The sequence below is a fragment of the Nycticebus coucang genome, chromosome 18 (assembly GCF_027406575.1).
Source record: "Nycticebus coucang isolate mNycCou1 chromosome 18, mNycCou1.pri, whole genome shotgun sequence".
NCBI lineage: Eukaryota > Metazoa > Chordata > Mammalia > Primates > Lorisidae > Nycticebus > Nycticebus coucang.
In genome coordinates, this window is record NC_069797.1 from 30,555,999 (window position 1) to 30,579,364 (window position 23,366).

Here is a 23,366-nt window from a genome sequence, read left to right on the forward strand (position 1 = left end):
TCCTGTTTAAAAAAAAGAAGTTCTGGGCGGCGCCTGTGGCTCAGTCGGTAAGGCGCCGGCCCCATATACCGAGGGTGACGGGTTCAAACCCGCCCCGACCAAACTGCAACCAAAAAATAGCCGGGCGTTGTGGCGGGCGCCTGTAATCCCAGCTACTCCGGAGGCTGAGGCAGGAGGATCACTTAAGCCCAGGAGTTGGAGGTTGCTGTGAGCTGTTTGATGCCAAGGCACTCTACTGAGGGCCATAAAGTAGTGAGACTCTGTCTCTACAAAAAAAAAAAAAAAAAAAAAAAAAGAAGTTCTCCTGATCTTATGTTCATATAATGCAGTATTATATAATGTGTCTAGGCATGAATTTCCTTTTGTAAAATTGTGTTTGAAATTTATCTGGCTTCTTGATTCTATGGGTTGATATCTTTTGTTGATTCACAAGAATTTATCTTTTCAAAGTATTGGTTTTTCCCTGTTCTATTTCCTCTTCTGGGACCATATTTAAACCTTCCAATTGAATCTAAACTTTACTCACAGTGTATCTTACGTCACTTAGCCTCTCTTCTGCATTTTACATCCTTTTGTCTCTCTGTGCTTCAGTCTGGACATTGTCTTCAGGAATGTGAGACCAGCTTGAGCAGGAGTGAGACCTTATCTCTACTAAAAATAGAAAACTAGCTGGGTGTTGTGCTGGGTGCCTGTAGTTGCAGCTACTTGGGAGGCTGGGGCAAAAAGTTCACTCAAGCCTAGAAATTTAAGGTTGCTATGAGCTATAATGCCACAGGACTCTATCCTGGGTGACAGAGTGAGATTCTGTCTCAAAAAAAAAAATCTGTCCATTAATTTTAAAATTTTGGTTATCATACTTTTTTAAATTTTAGTATTTCTTTTTTTTTTTTTTTGTAGAGACAGAGTCTCACTGTACCGCCGTCGGGTAGAGTGCCGTGGCGTCACACAGCTCACAGCAACCTCTTAACTCCTGGGTTTACGCGATTCTCTTGCCTCAGCCTCCCGAGCAGCTGGGACTACAGGCGCCCGCCATAACGCCTGGCTATTTTTTTGTTGCAGTTTGGCCGGGGCTGGGTTTGAACCCGCCACCCTTGGCATATGGGGCTGGCGCCCTACTCACTGAGCCACAGGCACAGCCCAAATTTTAGTATTTCTGTTTGCTATGCTACATTTACAGTTTCCAGTTTCCTAGTGATATTTTCAAGCTTGACTTCTATTGCCTGGAACATAGTAGACATAGTTGTTTTAGAGCAGTGATTTTCTTTTTTTTTGAGACAGAGTCTCACTATGTCGCCCTCAGTAGAGTGCTGTGGCATCACAGCTTATAGAAACCTCAAATTCTTGGGCTTAAGCGATTCTCTTGCCTCACCCTCCCAAGCAGCTGGGACTACAGGCACCCGCCACAACGCCCGGCTATTTTTTGTTGTTGTTGCAGTTGTCATTATTGTTTAGCTGGCCCAGGCAGAGTTCAAACGTGCTAACCTGGCTGCATGTGGCCAGCACTGTAACCACTGTGCTATGGGCACCGAGCTGAGAAAAATTTTAAAGATCATTAATTAAATTCCTTCCTTCCTTCCTTCCTTCCCTCCTTCCCTCCTTCCCTCCTTCCTTCCCTTTATTGCCCTCGGTAGAGTGCCGTGGCATCACACAGCTCACAGCAACCTCCAACTCCTGGGCTCAGATGATTCTCCTGCCTCAGCCTCCCGAGTAGCTGGGACTACAGGCACCCGTCACAATGCCCGGCTATTTTTTTGTTGCAGTTTGGCCGGGGCCGGGTTTGAACCCGTCACCCTCGGTATATGGGGCCGGCGCCCTGCTCACTGAGCCACAGGCACCGCCCCAAATTACATTCTTTTCTAAAGAAGTTAAAACACTGCGAGTATATTCTTTTCTTTTTTTTTACTCTTTTTTTGAACAACATAATTTAAGTGTGCAATGGAAGTTTAACTATAGGTTCAAGGGTGCTGTGAGATAAAAAAGGATCTAAAAACACTGTTTTAGTGTAACTGTTCGCTCCTCCCATTAACTGGAGTCCCTGTTAACTGTTGTTTCTACTCATTGTTATTAATATTGTTTTGTACTGGGTGGTGCCTGTGGCTCAAGGAGTAGGGCGCCGGTCCCATATGCCGGAGGTGGCGGGTTCAAACCTAGCCCCGGCCAAAAACCACACACACACACACACAAAAATAGTTGAGCAATTGTTAGGTAAAGTCCCTCTTGCAATCATATCTTGAGATGACCATTAAAAATATTTTTAAAAAAATATTGTTTTGTACTTCTTGTGTCTGGTTACCTTTGATTTTATGCTGGATGTTATTTCTAAAACAATTATCTGTTATTTCAAAAACTATTATAATTTGGGGCAAGGATATTATCTTTCTCCAGAGAGGATTTTCTTTTGCCTCTACCAAATGTCCTGGACCTCTAACACCAAGCTCAAAGCTTGAGAATGTTTGGATCACACATAGACCAGAAGCCAGACGCAGTAAGAGGGAAGGTTAGTATACTTCAGGGTTACCTATACTCTTACCCCTGAAGAGTCTCAGCCTAAAGCTTTGGAATGAAATCGTTTACCAGAATCCCTACCTTTGTTGGAGTCTAACTAACTTTGTCTCCCATCCCTGTTGGACACCTTAGACTTTCGTCAAATATTTCTGGAAAAATGATCCCAAGTGCTTTGCTCAATGCTCTGAGTTTCCAACCTTGTCCAGATCTCATTTAGTAATTTATCCCAGTCTTAACTTTCTAACACTTTAAAAAATATTTTTGTTGGCTCGGCGCCTGGCTCAGCGGCTAGGGCACCAGCCACATACCCTGGAGCTAGTGGGTTTGAACCCAGCCTGGCCCTGCCAAACAACAATGACAACTACAATCAAAAACTAGCCCGGTGTTGTGGCAGGCGCCTATAGTCCCAGCTACTTGGGAGGCTGAGGCAAGAGAATTGCTTAAGCCCAAGAGTGTGAGGTTGCTGTGAGCTGTGACACCATGGCACTCTACTGAGGGTGACATAATGAGACTATGTCCCCCCTGCAAAAATTTTTTTGTTATACTTTGTCCAACTTTTAAATTTCTCTTTATAAAAAGGATTGTTCTAAGTTACCTAGTCCAGTACTACTAGAAGTCCACTACCAGGATATGATAATAGAGTTCCACATGATGAACCATCCTCGAATTCCTGGAAAATCCCCACATGGTCATGATATATTAATTTGAATATGCTATATCTATCTACTGATACTGCATTTGTACTTTTTACATTCACATTAATTAGTGAGACCTATATTTATATTTTAGTGAAGGCTTTAATGGGTATAGAAGTTTTCCTTCTTTTCCTATAGCCTGTGAAAACTTCAACAGCCCTGGTATTATCTCTTCATCAAAGGTTTTGTAGAATTCCCCTGTGAAACCATCTAGTGTAGTGGTTTTAATTGTGTTCATTGGGATCCTTGCTGGGGGCTATGGAGGGAAGAAGTGTAATCTAAATGACAGACAATATTTGATTCACACCAGTGCACACAGCTGTAGCTGGAGCAATTGTGTGGTTAAAAAATAACATGAAACATTTAGTTATAGTAAATTTTCTATACTATGCAATGATGAAGATTAAATTTTTGGGTTTTTTGTTGTTATCAGAGTAGAAAAGCTTTAAAGCCTTTTCTTTTACTCATTTTGTGCTCTAGCCTTTTTTAGAGACCAAAACCTGCACATTGAACCACTTCCCAAACATTTAATCTGCCATCAGAGCTCTAAAAATGAGTCTAAGTTGCTTCAGGCCATAAGGATAACCCTCTTTCCCACCCCCAAAGCTCATCTATAAAATTTGACATTTGCTCATCAAAAAGCAATTCCTGTTTCTGAGCTTCTTATCTGTGCTGTTCTCCCCCACAGGGAGAGGGTTGCATCTCTTTTGATTGCGCCTATAAATGGAGTAAATGTGATTATTAACATAAAGCTGAAAGCAAGATAGAGGGCAGACCATCAGTTTATACCCAGAGTTTGCAAAATCAAAATAAGCAAACAAAGCCCCAAATTACAGCAAAAGCCCCAACTTCCTTTAAAACAAAAAACAGTTTATGAATAGGCTGTTTTCTCATCCCCCTTTCTGGAAAAACTCCCTTAAACCCTGATGCACAACCAAGAAGCCACAGGTCAAAAGTGACCTTTGCAAGATGTTCTGGTTTCATAGGGAGGCCTGGATGGAGAATATAATTTAGGGCTTCAAAGTAATAGAAGACTGAGGACATCAGAATTGGAACTTACCATCCTCCTCCCCAAACTCTGGGGAAGAGGATGTGAATCAAGACCACTGCCGAGACAAGTGGTTGAATTTCAGAAGGATATTGTGAGTCCCGCCAGTATGCAACCCTACCATGTGACTGGTGTGGTTCTGCTGGCTAGGTAATGTTAGCCACTAGCAAGGGGAAGCTAGAAATTCTAGTTGCCAAGATTCATGCCCAAGGTCTTCTCCAGATCGTAATCTCTTTCAGGACAGGGATTATATGATATTTTTTGCCTCTGATTCCCCCGTCTCTGGCACAAAGGACATGCCCGGTACATGAAAGAATGAACTAACAACTAAAATAGCAGTTTGCCAGAATGTGTTTACTCATTCATTGAATATTGTGTATCTGTGTCAGGCACTGTACTGGGTGCTGGTGACAGCTGAGAGAAGTGGGCAACCCTGATCCCTGCACCAATACAGTTTGTGGTCCAATGGCACAAGATATGGACGTGCCAGAGGAGGTGGAAGTGGGGGACAGTGGATGTGGGCTCAGCCGGTGCTTTGGAGGGCCTGCCCACCCAGTGGAGTCTGCAGAGCACAGAAGAAAGGGAAGTAGGGAATTCAGAGCTCCAGTCTGGAGCGAAGCTGCTCAGATTCCAGGGGCCTCTAGTTTCTCAGCCCCCAGTGCAGTGAGCCATGATGCTCTCCTAGGGTGTGTAAAGATGAAGAAAACTGGGGCACTCTCCATGACAGCCGCTGACAGCCAGAGGATATAATCTACTTTTTGCTGTTGCCCGAGTAGGAAAGCCAACACGGAATGAAAGGGAAAAAAGCCCACTGGCTCAGCTCGCGCAGGTGGCAGGGATGTGGTTTCCTAAGGACGGGCGACAAGAGCATCTAGATCAGGGGATGGTGCGCCCCCTGCTGTCCTCGAGGCCGTTCTGCACCTAGCGGAGCATTGGTGAAGCCAGGTAGGGCAGGTAGGAGGAAGGACGCTCAGACCCAAAGGAGAGAATACCAGCCCTTCCTTGCACCTCCCAAAGGCAGAAATCAAATTCTCAAAAGGCAAAATCTACCAAGGCTGATTCTGGCACACTTCTCAGCCCCCATATTCCCAAATTTCCAGGGGAAACTGGAACGGATGCATGGAAAACAAAACTCCACCAGTAGCCAGGATCTTGGGTACCCATCTGCTGTCAGGTCACTCCCTACTTGGAGCCTCAGTTCCTGCATTGGGCACACCCTGAGGAGCAAGTATACGAACTATTATGAACCATCTGTTCCTTTATTTTCTGCAAATACAAGGACCCAGAGTCTGGGTAATCATACAGACAGCATCACCAGTGAGGTTCTATCTAGCTCACTGGCACCGCCCGTCACCCCACCCCCACCAGCATATAATTTGACAATTTTCTTAAAAGAAAGACTTTAACACCCCCAACCAATCTTTCCCAAACAGTGATAATTATAATTCCAAACAAAAACTTAGAGGCGTATGTGTGTGTGTGTGTGTGTGTGTCTCTTGGGCTTTTCGTTTCAATAGATCTGCTAATTAAAAGCTATAATTTAACAAATAATGACCTAACCATCTCACTTTGAAATCAAACAAAAACCTACCACTAAAATGTTGGACTAGATAAAGATAATGAATCCAGGCGCAATTCAGACTCCTGCTGGGCCCAGGCTGGCTCCTTTCCAGCAACGGGCCTGTGCCTTTGATTAGCAGCAATAGTTTTCAAGCCATTTGGAGCAAACTCACTACAGGGAGGATAAGTGAGCAATTTATGAAGCTAAGTGTTTTTTTGGACCCTCTCCCACTGCTGATGGAGCAGGACAGAATATTTATGCCCTCCTTGGCTTCATTCATCGTCACCTGGTCAATTTCATTTTCTCCTTGACCCCTCTTTAGCCCCTTGGGGGAAGAATGTTGTTTCCAAGTAACAAGCAGGAAGGAGTTGTGAAAAGGAAAACTAGCAATGAAACCAGGTGATGCCCACTGCCTCCAGCATCCTAAGTGGTTAATAAAATAATAAACAATGAAAGCAAAATTGCTTTCACTACCATATCCCCTCCCTTAGTTGAGAATTGGGCATCTGTGCTGGGATAAAAATAGCCTGTGTTCTGGAACCTCCTCCGCAGCCCAAGCTCATGCCAGTCTCCTGCCAGTGCCACCCAGCTGCTCTGCAGGAGCACTCATTCTCTGTAGCAGGAGGACCTCGAGCAATGGCCCCTACCTGGAGTCCTGGTGGGAAGGGGAGAGAATTGGGTACTCTCTGAGAGGACACTGGGGAGTAGCAAAGGGGTCCCTATGGAGGCAGGATGAGTGGACACTGGGTGAGACCCCAAGAAAACTCAAAGGTTGGACACACTGGACTGGATTACAGGTAAGGGAGAAAGGCACTTCTGGGTGTATCCAGGTCACGTCCTCACCTTCAAGACCTCAGCCTAGGAGATTATATCTCCAGCAACTGCTTGGCTTTGAAATCCTAAATCCCAAAATCCCTCGTTCTTTAGCACAGCTCCTGTCCTTTTTACTCCATATCCCCATCATTCTATCTGTTTCTCTTCTTTGGCCTCAAATAGCCCTCCAGCCTGATAACGGTTGCCATCATCACTGCCACGCTGGCATTCTACTTCAAATTTTTGCCTCTGTTATCCCTTATCTTTTACAGGACTGCTGCAGTGATCTCTTTGTTAGTCCCTTTGTATCCAGGCTGCCTGACCCAGTCTGCTCCTCTCAGACCACCCTCAACAGTTTTCAGGGTGATCTTTCTAAAATGAACATTTGACCATCTTACTCCTACTTGATAGTATCCATTGTCCCCTACTACCATCCTCTGGGACCAAACTCCTTGGTCTGAAATATGAAATCTTCAGCGTCCTCTCCTCCTACACTCAGCCTTGAACTTCTCCTTTCAGCACACTGACCTGCTAGCGTTTCAACCTGAGTACGACTGTTCCTCAACTTTACCTTTGTCTATGCTGTTCTCTCTGTCCAGAATGCCCTCCCAGCCATTCTCCACCTGGCTTCCCCTTGCTCCTTGTAAAGACTCCCTAGAGGTGTCCTCTCTGAGGTTCCATTCTCTGTGCTCCACAGGACTTCGTGCAGGTCTTACAATACCACTTTGCATGTGCCTTTCCTTTGTCAGAAAGGCTTTTCGCGACCTGCTATAGTTTGGATGTTTGTCCCCTCCAGATCTCCTTGACATTTAATCCCTAGTGTAGGGGTATTGGGAGGTGGGACCTAGTGGGAGGTGCTGGGTCATTGGGGTGAATCTATCGTGAACAGATTAATGTTCTCCCTTGCAGATGAATGAGTTCTCACTATTAGTTCTCATGACATCTGGTTGTTAAAGAGTCTACCACCTCTTCTCTCTCTCTCCCTTGCTTCCCCTCTCACTGTGTGATCCCTGCACACTCTCTCTGCTCTGCCCCTTCTGCCATGAGTGGCAGCAACCCAAGGGCCTCACCAGATGCAGATGCCAACACCAAGATTCTTACACTACCTGCAGAACTGCAAGCCAAATAAACCTCTTTTAAAAAACGAATTAACAACTAAACCACTAAAATAGCAGTTTACCAGAATGTTCCTGATACTGCTGTTTAGAAAGATCAAACTTCACACCTTTTAGGAGAAAAATTGGAGGTTCATTCTTTACAATGAAAAATAAAGCTTTGGGCTCAGTGCCTGTAGCTCAGTGGCTAGAGCGCCAGCCACATACACTGGGCTGGTGGGTTCGAATCTAGCCTAGGCCTGCCAAACAACAATGACAACACAACCAAAAAATAGCTGGGCATTGTGGTGGGTGCCTGTAGTCTCAGCTACTTGGGAGGCTGAGGCAAGAGAATCGCTTAAGCCCAAGAGTTTGAGGTTGCTATGAGCTATGACGCTATGGCCCTCTACCAAGGGCAACAACTTGAGACTCTGTCTCAAAAAAATAAAAAATAAATAAAAAATAAAGCTTTGCTAACCATGTTTAATGAAGTGAGCATTGGGTTGTCAAAGGCTGCTATTTCATTGATGGACACAGTGTGTCAATCCCAAATCCTTAGAGCAAAACTATCCAATATCAATTTTTGGTGTCACCAGCCTGTCCAGCAATGACCTAAGTAAGACAGGCTTTCTCAGCTGGGCTGCCAAGGATGAGTTAATTGATTATATAAGATCTGTGTGATCACTACTTACAGATGTTTGCTTTTTGAAAGAGGCAGAGTTCAAGTTCAAGTTCAAGTTCAAGCCATCCTTCCCTTCCTTCCTGGCCTGACTGAGAAGGGCTCTCTAAGAACAGAATTCTATCTTGTTTATCTTTGCATCTCCCCAGCACCTCATGATCCTGCCTGCTGACTGAGACATACCCATTAAATAGACTCTGATTATCTATTCTCACTAGGACTCGTTACACTGCAGAGAACAACCAATACAACAGCTAAATACATGGCTTAAATAATACAGGGAACATTTTGGCCCATGTAACTGAACAGTGTGGGGGTAGATCTTTAGGGATGGCTTCATCTAGTCATCAAATAATATGACCAGGAAATTGGTTTTTCTCTTACCATTTCCTGCCTCTCTTTTCCTGGTGCAAGCTCCATTCATAGGCCTATTTTTCATGATTTCCAGGTGAAAATAGCCATTCTCCAGAGCTAAAGCCATGCTTATGTACGTCTAGCAAGCGAGTCTATCCAGGCAACTTCCCCACAAGAAGAAGAAGGGTTGGTTTTTTTTTTTTTGTTGTTGTTGTTTGTTTTTTTCTTTTTTCTTTTGTTGTTGTTGTTGTTGTAGTTTTGGGCTGGGGTCAGGTTTGAACCCACCACCTCCAGTATATGGGGCCGGCGCCCTACTCCTTGAGCCACAGGCACCACCTTCTTTTTTTTTTTTTTTTTGAGACAGAGCCTCAAGCTATTGCCCTGGATAGAGTGCTGTGGCATCACAGCTCACAGCAACCTCAAACTCTTGGGCTTAAGCGATTCTCTTGCCTCAGCCTCCCAAGTAGCTGGGACTACAGGTGCCCACCACAATGCCCGGCTATTTTTTGGTTGCAGTTGTCATTGTTGCTTAGCAGACCCGAGCTGGTTCAAACCCACTACCCTAGGTGTATGTGGCCGGCGCCCTTGCTGACTGGGCTACGAGTGCCACCTGTACTTGTCATTGTCGTTTGGCAGGCCTGGACTGGGTTTGAACCGGCCAGCTGTGGTGTATGTGGCTGGCGCCCTAGCCACTGAGCTACAGGTGTGGAGCCAGAAGGAGGTTTTGTATTCCTGGGAGCTCCAGCGAATCTCTCTGGGGCATCTCATTGGTTTTGACCAGCAACTGCCCAGGCCATAAGAAGATTGGATTCCCCCACAGGTCTAAGCTGATCCCACCCAAAATTCTGAGAATGAGGGAGTGGTGAGTCTCCAACAGAAAATTAAGAACATTTTGGTGAGAGACAGAGGAGTTGGATGCCAGGAAAACAAACAGAAACCTAAACCACACTAGCCAGCCCTTCCTGGGGTGAGGCGTGGTAGTGGCTGGGAACAGCATTTCCTTTGTGGGTTGTCTCTCGGGGGCTCTTTGGCTTCTTCATACTGCAACAACTTTAAGTGTGAGAATTGGAGGCTACAGAACCAAGGGCCCATGTGGCTGTGTGACAGGGAGAGACTGAACAAGGGCTGATTCCCCAAGTTCCCAGGTGCCCCCACCTGGTCATGTCCCCCCACCGATTAATACTTCTCTTTGCCTTTCCCTCACCTATCTCTGAGGCAGATCTGACATCTCTGATAATATCTACTTGCCTCTATTTAGTGCACATGGGGAAAATTTTACTGACTCTTTGTAGGCCTGGGGTTCATTTGTTTTTTTCTTTTTTCTTTTTTAGAGACAGAGTCTTACTTTATCTACCTACTTTATCGCCCTTGGTGAGTGCTGTGGCATCACAGCTCATAGCAACCTCCAACTCCTGGTTTAGGCGATTCTCTTGCCTCAGCCTCCCGAGTAGCTGGGACTACAGGTGCCTACCACAACGCCCAGCTATTTTTTGTTGTTGCAGTTTGGCCAGGGATGGGTTCCAACCTGCCACCCTCTGTGTATAGGGCCAGCGCCCTACCTACTGAGTCATAAGACACCACCCCTCTCATTTTTATTTTCATACTTGCAAATAAAATCTGGGGCCAGGCTGGGCAGCGCCTGTGGCTCAAGGAGTAGGGCGCTGGTCCCATATGCCGGAGGTGGCGGGTTCAAACCCAGCCCCGGCCAAAAAACCACAAAAAAAAAAAAAAAAAATCTGGGGCCAGGCAAGGTGGCTCATGCCTGTTATCCTAGCACTCTGGGAGGCTGAGACTAGTGGATTACCTGAGCTCAGGAGTTTGAGACCAGCCTGAGCAAGAACAAGACCCTGTCTCTACCAAAAATAGAAAAACTAGCTGGGCATTGTGGCAGGTGCCTGTAGTCCCAGCTTCTCGGGATCCTGAGGCAAGAGAATCGTTTGAGCCCAAGAGTCTGAGGTTGCTATGAGCTGTGAGGCCACAGTACTTTACCCGGGACAAAGTGAGACTCTGTCTAAAAAAAAAAAGGGAAGGAAGAAAGAGAGAGAGAAAGAAGGAAGGAAGGAAAGAGAAGGAATGAAAGAAGGAAAGAGGCTCGGCGCCTGTGGCTCAAGCAGCTAAGGCGCCAGACATGTATACCTGAGCTGGCAGGTTCGAATCCAGCCCAGGCCCACCAAACAACGACGGCTGCAATCAAAAAATAGTCAGGCATTGTGGCAGGTACCTGTAGTTCCAGCTACTTGGGAGGCGGAGGCAGGAGAATCGCTTTAGCCCAAGAGTTGGAGGTTGCTGTGAGCTGTGACGGCACAGCACTCTATCCAGGGTGACAGTTGGAGGCTCTGTCCCAAAAAAGAAAAAAAAGAGAAAAGAAAAGAAGGAAAAGAAAAAGAAAGAAAAGAAAAGGCAGAAATTTTGGTAGCATTTTCAGAATAAACAGCTGCTCTGCTAGCTTTGCCCCTGGGACGTGGAGGGGCTTTGGCAAAGGCACAGAAAGACTGACAAAGACTGCCTCAGATTAAAGGAGACAAATGAGACAGGCCAACCAAGGCCACCTCTGTAGTCTTCCTCCTAAAAACCCATAACCCCAGTCTAATCACGAAAACAACATCAAAAAATTTCTGTTAGTTGGGCTGGCCCTCCTCAAAAATGTCAAGGTCATCAAAAACAAAGAAAGTCTGAGAAATTATCACAGCCAAGAGGAGCCTAAGGAGACGTGACAACTAAACATCATCTTGGATGAGATCCTGGTGTAGAAAGAGGGCGGCTGAATAAGGAAATTGAATGAATGTTAGTTAATAATAATGCTGTCTCAATACTGGTTGATTAATTGTAATAAGCATACCACAGTAATGTGATATGTTAATAATAACATATTGTTAAACTGGGATTATAATATACGGAAACTGGTTTCAGGGTATATAAGAACGCTCTTACAGGCCTCTCAAATTCCTGTAAGTCTAAAATCATTCTAAAATATAAAATCTATTATTTAAAAAATTGGGGAAGAGAGGAAATCATAGCCAGCAGAACAAAGTCTGGCTTCTACAAGGGGTGGGAGTGGAGGACGCCTCACCCTGGCAGCAGGTGTTAGCTCTAGACAGTGGGAGGGAAGGAGGTGCAAGTGGGTGCAGACAGATACTTTGTGGGCTCAGGCAGGAAGCTGAGGGTTCTTGCTTGATGGACTCAAATTTTCCTCTGTGACGGGAGGTGAGAGCATCTATGTACCAAGAGAGGGGCCTATGGGACAACTGTGGGTTGCAAGTGATGAACATTTGGAGATTCCCCTGAGCAAAATGCGGTAGGAATCTGGCCAGGGGCAGAAAAGAACAATTTCCTTCCAGGGCACAGAGAAGAGAAAAAACTTCCGTTTTCTCTTGGCATCTCCAAGAGACCTAGGGTGGCTGCCTCTCTGCAGTTCCAATACTTGACCAGTAGAGGACGCGAAGACACCGCCTAACTTTTTTTTTAGCCTTTCCCAGTTTTCTCTTTCCAAAGCTTTGGGCTAAGAAAGCTCTTTTAAGGTATGTCCAAAGAACAAGAAACTCTTTGACATAGGAACACTTTTGAAGAGAAAGAATTTACTAATACTTCTGAGAGCTAATTGATTTTCCGTGCCTGGCTCATAGACAGACCGAGTACCCACCGGGCTCCAGCTGGTGTTCCAAGGTTGGTTTCCTGTGGTCCTCACCACCGCTTCTGTGGTAGTAATTCTCATCACCCCGCGAGTAAACAGCGTCTCGGAGGGGTTAGGGAAGTTACCTCAAGATCAATTGTACCGTGGGAAAGCCTCTGAGAGGGGTCTGCCTGCCTCCAAGCTGAGCTGCCTCCCTATTTTTTCTTAACCAATTAACAATGATTCAGCAGGTGTGAGTGCTGGAACACTTGTCCTGGGAGATACTCTGGGAGGAAAGTGTCTTGTGTTAGTAAATTTGGGGAAGCTTCTACACTATCTCCACTCCTGTGTGATCAGCACTTAAAGAATGTGAGATCAGGTAGCACAACAACAAACAAAAAAAACCAACCCCCTCCCCAAACTCCCAAAACATCTGTCTGGCTTTAGTTCAGACTTAGGCTTTCCCAAATTTTCTACTATGAGATCTGAACAGGGCAATGGCCATGAGGGTGAAGAGGAGACAGACTGGAGGTCGGGCATGGTGGCTGAGGCCTGTAATCTCAGCAGGAGGCCCAGGCAGGTGGATTGCTTGAGCTCACAAGTTCAAGACCAGCCTGAGCAAGAGTGAGGCTTCCTCTCTACTAAAATAGAAAAAAAAAAAAAAAAAAAGGAAGAAAGAAAAAACACAACACAAAAAACTAGTCGGGCATTGCAGCAGGCACCTGTAGTCCCAGATACTGGGGAGGCTGAGCCAAGAGGGTCGCTTGAACACAGAAGTTTGAGGTTGCGGTGAGCTATTACTCCACAGCACTCTAACCAGGAGCAATAGAGTGAGACTCAGTCTCAAAAAAAAAAGACCCCGACTAGAGTGAACATAACAGTGACAGGCTCCGGGGACCATGGCACTGGTGGTATGTGGGAAGGGGTAGATAAATGAGGGTGGGGAGGTATGGAGGATTGTGCCTAGGTTTTTGGCTGGATCAACTAAGGGGAGTGATGGTTTTGCTCATTTGTTCACCTTGTTCACCAAGATGAGGAGCCAGAGAGAAAAAGAGTTTAGGATTTAGATTGAGGTATCTGTAGAACCATCATCTGGAAATTAGGAATGTGTGTCTGAAAGGTAGGAGAGAGGTTGCAGCTGGAAATAGAGATTTGACATTTCAGGGGCTGGTGGAAGAAGAAGGGTTAAAACAAGGGACAGAAAAGGAGCAGGAGGCAATCTCAAAGACAGAGGCATGCCAGGAAGGGAGCCCAGTTTCTGGAAGGAGTGGTCAGCGGCTTTGGAGCTTATGGGTAGAGCAAGGTGGGTGAAAACTGCAGGTATCATATCAGCCCACTGGGAGGCAAGCAATGAGCAGAGGGAGGAGAGGCTAATCTGGATGATTATGGTTGAAGTAGTAAGCAGGGGTGACGTGAGGCAGCAAGGGAGTTCTGAGATGAACCAGGATCAAGGGAGTTCAGGGCTGGATACCTGGCAGTCTCCAAATGCTGCCACAAACACTTGCTTTACCCTGCACACACACACACACACATCTGTGTTCCCTCCCTGTAAATCTGGGCTGGCTTCGCCACTTGTTTTGATCGATACAGAGTTGGCAGAAATGATGTTCCGGATCTTCCAGGCTCTGTCCTTAACAGAATACTGGCAGCTTCCTCTTTCTTCCTCTTGAAACTCAGCAGCCACGCTCTAAGGAAGCCTGGGATATCTTACCAGAGAGATGGGCCATGTGGCGAGGCCCCTGAAGATGAGGGCACATTGTTAGAGAGGGCTTCCTGGGCATTGGGGCTTTAGACCAGCTCCCAGATGAATGAAGTCACACAAGTGACCCTGATACCACACAAAGCAGAAGAACTGCCTGATCAAACCACAGAATCAAGAAAAATAATAAACTTGTATTTTAAGCCACTAGGGGGGTAATTTGTCACATGCTTATGGGCTGAGAGGAAGGAGCCGAGGGAGAGTTGTTGATTTGTGACAGAGGGGGCATCACTCAAGGAGTAATTTTGTTTAGAGGCTAAAGAGCTGGCTCTGGAGGGAGGGCCATCTCTTCCTCCAACACAAAAGCAGAGTGTGTGTAAAGGTGACAAGGTGGGAAGAAGACTAAAGCTAGGGCCTCCCCTACGCTCATGTAACTTCTTTCTTTGTGGACACAGAGTGTGGGACCTTGCTAGAGTGAAGTGCCAGGATAAGGTTGGGTGCAGGTGAGCTCTAGAGGGCTGCTGGCTCAATGATGGAGCCTGCCAATAAAAACATGAAGCCACAGGGACTCTGATGCCCTCCAGGGAAAATGGCATACTGGACACTGGGCAGTGGCTTGGGGTAAGTTACTTCCCCCTTTGGAGGGACTGGACTAAGTTAGTGATTCTTAGCTTTTCTTAGGTTATGGATTTCCCTATAATCTGATAAAAAGCCCATAGATGTAACATTTTAAATATACAGTATATATTTTATATATAGGTCTGTCTCCACCCACTAGAATGTAAACTCCATGAGGGCAGGAGTTTTCTGTCTCTTTTGTTCACTGCCACAGACAGTGCCGGGCACGAAACAGATGCTAAGAAGCAGGGGACCACAGCCTTGGGGCCACATGTGGGTTTCTGGATCCTTAAATGTGGTCTTTTGACTGAATCCAAATTTTACAGAACAAATCCTTTTAATAAAGGTATTTGTCCTGTGAAGTTTAGATTCAGTCAAGTGACCACACTAGGAGATCTGGCCTTGGGGCTGCAAGTTCCCCATCCTACAGGTGTGATACCCACTCCCAGACACACCTGAAGTTAGCCCATTTCTGTCCCAACATACTTGGACTCTGTGAAATTCCAGCCTGAGTCACCCTGATGCAGAGTATGTATGTAACTCACTCTGACACAAACAAACAAAACCCCAGCCCTGCATTCAGGGAGAAAAATATTTGGTATATGCTTGTGGCCCAGGCGTTCTCTTAAATGCCTTCCATATTTTATCTTCTTTTTTTTTTTTTTTTTTTTTTTTGTAGAGACAGAGTCTCACTGTACCACCCTCGGGTAGAGTGCCGTGGCGTCACACGGCTCACAGCAACCTCTAACTCTTGGGCTTACGCGATTCTCTTGCCTCAGCCTCCCAAGCAGCTGGGACTACAGGCGCCCCCCACAACGCCCGGCTATTTTTTGGTTGCAGTTTAGCCAGGGGTGGGTTTGAACCCGCCACCCTCGGCATATGGGGCCGGCGCCCTACTCACTGAGCCACAGGCGCCGCCCCATATTTCATCTTCTTTAACCTTCACACCACTCTATGGGGAGGATTCTATCATCTTAGCTTTTTAAATCAGGAAACTAGGTTTAGAGAGATTGCATTACTTGCTAAGGTTACTCAGCAGTTCAGAGAGAGGTGGAGTCAGGATTTGAGCCTTTGGCACAAAATCCATGGAAATGTCTTTCTCCTACGTTCTGAGGATCCTGGAGTACTGAGAGGAGTTAGGCACTTCTGGGTGGGGAGACCCAGCCCCTCTCCGGAGCAGCCGCACACCCCCGCGGGTGGTAGGGGGCTGGTGGCTTCATTTCCCACTCCTCTGGGAGAGGCTGCCAGGCATATTCCCAGGAGACGGAAACCTGGTGGCACCGCCTGGGTGGCTTCTTCATCTGCTGACAGGACCCTGGACCTAAAGCCCCTGTCCTCACTGCGGAGGCCCCGGGAATCCCTGCGAGGCGGTGAGCTCAGCTGAGTGCCCTTCAGGGCCATGAAAACCACTTGGACACGCTGACCGCAAGGGAGACCCGTGTGATTGCCTCCGGGCTGCTAAAAACCCCACCCTTACCGCAGGCTCTGTTTTCTGCGACCATGAAACGGGCACAAGAACACTTGGGCAAAAGGCCTGGGCCCGCGAGCCCTCTGCAGTGCTTGGGGCCCCTGGCCTGGCCTGCGCTCGCTCCCAGGTTCTGAGACTTGGGGCGACAGATACAAGAACCCTACAGGCTGTGGTGAGGAAACAGTACGCACCAGACGCTGCCACTCCCCAGCTCAGAGTCTGGCCCCGGGAGACTTGAGACCCGGTGCGGGGAGCGCCAGGAGATGGGGGTCCGCCGGCCTGCCCGTGTCGGGATTTAGACAGGGGACCACCGGTGCTCCCGCGCCTCCCAGCACCGCCCGGCTCCGGGTTTTTACTTCATAAATCTCCTTCACACAGAAGGCCATAAATCAGGCGGCCGTCGGAGAGACCCCCCAGCGCCCTGCCCGCCTCTCTTCTGGAGGGGGCGGGGGCGCAGGAAGCCCCCGGGACAGGGGGCGTGGCCGCCCCAGGCCCGCCCACCGCGGCTGGTTAATTACAGGTCGCCGGGCCTGATTTACTGCCAGGCGGGCTGCGGGCCGCGGCGGGGCTGGGCACGTCTCGCGCAGCCAGAGAGGCGTGGGCCGGAGAGCCGAGAGGCCCCAGAGTTCTCTGGGCCTGTGGAGGTGACAAACTTGATAGAAATAAACCGTAATGTGTTTATATTTAAATAAAATATAAACATCATCATAATAGCTAATGTTGACTGAGAAAACTGTGCCAAGCTGTGCTAAACTCATTCATCAAATATTTATTGAGCGCCTATTCGGTGCCAGGAATCTTGCATATATTATCTCCTGAAAGTCTCCAAACAGCCCTGACAACTGGTTGTCAGGGTTCCCATTTTGCAGATTGAGAAACTGAAGGAAGCAGTTAACTGACTTGTCCGAGGTTACTTGGCTGGGAAGAAGGGGGTCCAGGAATCATCCTCCTAGCTGTCATTCCCTGAAATGTGAGCATTTTTTATTAGGTTATCTTGCCTCTTCACTACCATGTGCCTCACTGTCTTCCCGCTGTGTGATTCTGGGGAAATGCCTAAGCCTCTCTGAGCCTCCGTTCTCATTGGTGAAAGAATGCTCTGCCTTACCTACCTCACAAAGAGTTAGGAGGATCAAACTTAATGGACATTTATGAAAGTGCTTAAAAAATTATCTGCAAAGTTCTCTATAAAGGCATTAGTTAAGGTGATTTTAGGTATTGCAATAGATAAATTCCCAAATCTCAGTGACTTAACTAAAAACATTTATTTCTTGCTCATATAATTGTTCAGTGCAGGTGTTTCTGGTCAGGCAGCTTTCCTGCAGACCTGAGGAAGGGCCCAGACTTTGTCCCCCTTGTGGCTCTACCATCTTCAGCTTGTGGCTCCTATGGCTGCCATAGGGGTCCTGGAACCTGCAGGAAGGAGAAGAAGCATGGAGGCTGCAAATGAAAAGGTATTCTGGCCAGGTCTGCAAGGGGGACATGTCACTTCTGGTCACATTCACTGGAGAACTCAGTCAACTGCAGGAAAGGCTGAGAACTGGCATAACTGCTGTAACATTGTCTCTCATTGTGTAACAGATTACTCCAAAACTCACTGGTAAAACAACAATAAACATGTATTAGTTCACAGTTCCTATGGATCAGGATATTAGGAGCGCATTTCCTGGATGGTTCTTTTCCCCTTTTGCACATGATAGAGTATGTATGTGAGTCCTAGCACTCCTGCAGCCTTTTTGCCACCATGAGGGCGGCCACCTTGAGAAAGAAAATATATTAAAGAACGTATGAAAGAAGAATAGTCATAGAACTAGATAAGAGATTCTAAAATTCCCGTGGAAGTGTAAAGGGCCACAAACACTCAGGATGAGTCTGAAAATGAACAAAGAGACTGCAAAATTACTCGACCAGATAGGCATTATCCAGGGATGGTAGGAGTAGCATGGCAGACATGTGCCATAACAAGCATTGGAGAAAGAATAAACTACTCACCAAATGGAGTTGGAAAATTGGTATCTGGTTTCCAGGAATAACTACAATTAAAGCAACTTAACAGTAGTAACATTGATTATAATGGAAATAACTTATTGACACCTACAAAGTGCTAAACAATTACTTTTAGTTTATCCCATTTTATCCTCATGCCAACCCTAAAAGGAAGATATAAGCATTTATTTCTCCCCTTGGACAGATGAGAAAATTGAACCTCAGGCAAGCACAGATGGGCTTCTTGAGCCCATGTATGGCTATTGGCCTTCTGGACACAGGTTTGCAGCCCTATTTCTTCTCTCCACAATAGCAGAGCCCTGGTCGAGTCGTTTCGTTGGCCGGTTACGGACGTGTAGTTCGTTGCCCCCTCTCTTCGCGCTCCCGTTCCTCTGCACCGCTGCGCGCCCGCACGATGGCCCACAAGCAGATCTACTACTCCGACAAGTACTTCGACGAGCACTACGAGTACCGGCATGTCATGTTACCCAGAGAACTTTCCAAACAAGTACCTAAAACCCATCTGATGTCTGAAGAAGAGTGGAGGAGACTCGGCGTCCAACAGAGTCTAGGCTGGGTTCATTACATGATTCATGAGCCAGAGCCGCATATTCTTCTCTTTAGACGACCTCTTCCAAAAGATCAACAAAAATGAAGTATATCTGGGATCGTCAATTGAATCTTTTTCAAAATTTAATGTATATGTGTATATAAGGTAGTATTCAGTGAATACTTGAAAAATGTACAAATCATTCATCCATACCTGTGCATGAGCTGTATTATTCACAGCAACAGAGCTCAGTTAAATGCAACTGCAAGTAGGTTACTGTAGGATGTTTAAGATAAAATTTCTTCTAGTCAGTTTTTCTCTTAATATAAGTGCCTGTTTGACTTGTTACTATTGTTAAATAAAGTTTGTATGTTGCATTTAAAAAAAAAAAATAGCAGAGCCCTTTTTCTGAGAGTTCCTGGCCTCAGCAACTCCTAGAAGGCAGAGCTTGCTATCCATGCTGAACCAGGCCCCCAGACCTGGAATTCCTACTTTACTCCCAAATGACGCTGGGACAGATCTATGGCTGATTAGACCCCAACTAAAAGCACAGAGGCCTCTTTGTCATTTCTTTAATGAGAACCAATCACTAGGTCATTAGTCGGTGGAGGTGATGAGGAGTTTGGTACTGGGGTGGGAGGGAGGAGGATGCTCTGGGTTATCTGAATGATTTACAGCTGCAGTGGACAGGCTGGCTGGAGAGAGAGCAGAGGGCAGGAGGAGTGGAAAGTTAATGTTCATAGAGTATCTTATGGGAGTCAGGCCCTGTGCTGAGAGCTTAACATGCTCTGGTTTTTTTTTTTTTTGGTTTGTTTTTTGAGACAGAGCCTCAAGCTATAGCCCTGGGTAGAGTGCAGTGGCATAACAGCTCACAGCAACCTCTAACTCCTAGGCTCAAGCTATTCTCCTGCCTCCACCTCCCAAGTAGCTGGGACTACAGGCACCCACCACAACGCCCGGCTATTTTTTTGTTGCAGCTGTCATTGTTGTTTGGCAGGCCCAGGCTGGATTCGAACCTGCTAGCTCAGGTGTATGTGGCTGGTGCCTTAGCCACTTGAGCCACAGATGCCGAGCCAACATGCTCTGTTCTATTCTCACAACAAATCTGAAGAAGCATCACTATTTCATATCCCCATTTTTCAGACAAGGGAACTGAGGCTCAGAGAAGTTAAGTATTTTTCCTACAGCTATAGAGCTAATAAATGACAGTTTTATTTCAGAGCCCAAACAACCAGTCTGTGTTTAGTGTTATAGGCATGGCAATGGTAAGGGTAGGTAAAGGCCTGAGAAATATTCAGAACAAAGAACAAGCTATCTAGGCTCGGTGCCTGTGGCTCAAGTGGCTAAGGCGCCAGCCACATACACCTAAGCTGGTGGGTTCGAATCCAGCCCCGGCCCGCCAAACAACAATGATGGCTACAACCAAAAAATAGCGGGGCATTGTGGTGGGCACCCGTAGTCCCAGCTACTTGGGAGGCGGAGGCAGGAGACTCACTGGAGCCCAGGAGTTGGATGGAGGTTGTGAGCTGTGATGCCACGGAACTCTACCCAGCCAGACAGCTTGAGGCTCTGTCTCAAAAAAAAAAAAGGGAACAAGCTATCTGGAAGTGCTTGACTGAGGGACATTGCTCTGTGGGCTGGGAGTGGGGGAGGGTAAGCTTGGAATAAAGAAACCCTGGGGTATTGAGTAAGTTTGCCAGAACAAAGATAAAAATAATAATAACTAAATAGTATCAAGTGCCTGCTATGTGCCAGGTACTGTGTTAGTAAGAGCTTTCTGTGCAGGGCATCATTTAATTCTTATAACTTCCTTATGAGGGAGTCAACAACACATTTTACAGATGAGGAAACCTCAAAGAGGTTAAGTCATCTGCCCCAGCTCTTGAGACTGGTAAATGGCAGGTTTAGGGAATGGGCTTGGGAGTGAGAGAGGACTGGATGGTTGCTTATTCTCTACTCTGTGTTGTCAGGATTCTCAATTGCAAACAACAAAACCCTACTTTGATCTCTTGAGCAGAAGAGGGAGTTATTGGGCTGCTCTGAGGTAGCTCACAAAATCAATAGAAAGAAAGTCCTAGGGGCCGGGCCTGTGGCTCATGCCTATAATTGCAGCATTTGGAAGGCTGAGGCAGGTGGATTGCCTGAGCTCACAGGTTCGAGACCAGCCTGAGCCAGAGTGAGATCCCATCTCTAAAAATAGCCAGGCATTGTGGAGGGTGCCTGTAGTTCCAGCTACGTGGAAGGCTGAGCCCAAGAGTTTGAGGTTGCTGTGAGCTATGATGCCATAGCACTCTACCAAGAGTAACAAAGTGTGACTCTGTCTCAAAAAAACAAACAAATAAACAAAAAACCCAAGTAAAGGTGGCGCCTGTGGCTCAGTGAGTAGGGCGCCGGCCCCATATACCAAGGGTGGCGGGTTCAAACCCAGCCCCTGCTGAACTGCAACCAAAAAATAGCTGGGCGTTGTGGCGGGCGCCTATAGTCCCAGCTGCTCGGGAGGCTGAGGTGGGAGAATCACGGAAGCCCAAGAGCTGGAGGTTGCTGTGAGTCCTGTGACATCATAGCACTCTACCGAAGGCAGTACAGTGAGACTCTGTCTCTACAAAAAAAAAAAAAAAACAAACCCCAAGTGGGCGGCGCCTATGGCTCAGTCGGTAGGGCGCCGGCCCCATATAGCGAGGGTGGCGGGTTCAAACCTGGCCCCAGCCAAACTGCAACCAAAAAATAGCCGGGCGTTGTGGCGGGCACCTGTAGTCCCAGCTGCTCGGGAGGCTGAGGCAAGAGAATCGCTTAAGCCCAGGAGTTGGAGGTTGCTGTGAGCTGTGTGAGGCCACGGCACTCTACCGAGGGCCATAAAGTGAGACTCTGTCTCTACAAAAAAAAAAAAAAAAAAACCAAGTAAATACAGGAAATTAACTTAGGGAAACCCATAGGAATTAGAGAAAACTGGACAGCTGGACCAACGGCCTGGCCAGTAACCTCCTCTGGATGCCTGCACAGGACACTGAAGGCCACTGACCCTGGTAATGCTACAGCGATTTCTCCACTATTGCCTGTTTTTATGGGATATCTGCTCCAGATTTAAGTAAAGGAAAAATGTCTGGATTCCTGTTTGTCCTAGCTGCCAGGAATCTCTGCCACCCAGAGCCCCACCATGGAGGCATTCCCCCTCCGCCCCTATGCAGCAGAATGGTCAAATGCTGCATAGCAAACAACAAGACTATTTGCCACAAGCCCTGGGTGTCCCAGCACCTCCCCACCCCTCTTAGAAAGAGGCGAGCATATGACATCAGCTCTCTTGCCCTTCTTGGGCCTTCTCCTATGTTCGTGGTTGGACCTTAGTTTAGAGAGCCCATCACTAGGGGTTACTAGAAATCTCAGGCCTCCAGACTTGAAGGAGAATATGGAAATAACACATCCCTTTTTTGTCATCTGCTATATCCAGTTGGCATCTCCACATGCCAATTTTACTTTCCAAACAGGTGTTGATTCCAGTCCTCTTCCTTCACAGCCACCTGCACGACTCAGGCCGCTCCTCTCTCCTGGAGATGGTCTCATCCATTCTCCACACTGTCCAGAGGAGCTCTAGCTATAACAACCTATTGTGGTACCCAGCTGGACAAGAAACAAGTTTGTTGTCATGATGCCTAGTGAGCCCAGTCTCATCTCTCACCATTCCCTGGTCTCTCAGTTCATGGTTCAACTAAGTCTATTTGCTGTATTTTCCACATCATTCTACGATGGCTCATACTTCCAGGGCTTGGCATATGCTGTCCACTCAATCTTCAGTGCCCTTCCACTCCTTCGCTGCTTGGCAAACTCCTATTCATCCTTTGGAACCCAGTTCAGACATGATGTCCCCTGTCAAACTTTTCCTTATCCTTCTGAGAAGTTCACACTCCTTCCTCTGTACCACTTCCAACCCTTCAAAAGCATGAAGTTTTTTTTATTTCATGCTATTCATGGTTTACTAGATGGCCTTCTCCACAAGTTCCATGAGGGTGGGAATCATGTCAGTTTGGCTCTTTAGGCCGTCTTTATCACAGGAGAGACTTCCTGGGGGAATGAATGAAAGAGAAGAGGGTTTCAGTAGACAGGAGAATGGAGAGTGATGAGAGCTAGACTTCTATAGTTGGGGCGGCACCTGTGGCTCAAAGAGTAGGGTGCCGGCCCCATATACCGGAGGTGGCAGGTTCAAACCCAGCCCTGGCCATAAAAAAACTGAAAAAAAAAAAAAAATAGACTTCTATAGCTAATGAAGGGTAAGAGATGAGTCAGGGACAGAAAAAGAAGGAGAGAAGGCACAAATTCCAGGATATCGGGAAAGATGAATTTTGGAGAAAGCAGCTGAGCACATCCGTATTTGCAAGGAAGCAGCCAGCAGAGAGGGAAAGCTACAAAACCAAGGGAGGAGCAGTTGATGAAGCAAGGTCCCTGGAATGGAGCAGAGGCAGGAGAAGAGGACACGACCTCCAGAACACAGGCAGGGATACAGGGGGAGGGGGGAAGGGCACCAAGACAAAAGGATGGAGGGGTTAGGGATTCCTCATCTAGCAGTCAGAGGAAGAAAAAGCTAATGGTTTTTCTTTTGTTTTTTAAAATCCATGAAGTGTGGGCAGTGCCTGTGGTTCAAAGGAGTAGGGCGCCAGCCCCATATACCAGAGGTGGTGGGTTCAAACCCAGCCCCAG

The 23,366-nt window shown here is 46.9% G+C and overlaps 1 protein-coding gene across 1 annotated transcript; it reads left to right on the forward strand.

Annotated features, from left to right (window-relative positions):
• The first annotated feature begins 18,456 nt into the window (after positions 1 to 18,456).
• Positions 18,457 to 19,069, forward strand: LOC128571205 (cyclin-dependent kinases regulatory subunit 2). The gene has a single exon (XM_053570904.1). The coding sequence runs from the start codon at positions 18,543 to 18,545 to the stop codon at positions 18,780 to 18,782; it is 240 nt and encodes a 79-aa protein (XP_053426879.1). The 5' UTR covers positions 18,457 to 18,542; the 3' UTR covers positions 18,783 to 19,069.
• The last annotated feature ends 4,297 nt before the right edge of the window (positions 19,070 to 23,366 follow it).

Bases quoted from the DNA above. Each gene is read 5' to 3' on its own strand.
- LOC128571205 (XM_053570904.1), top strand. From the start codon at position 18,543: ATGGCCCACAAGCAGATCTACTACTCCGACAAGTACTTCGACGAGCAC.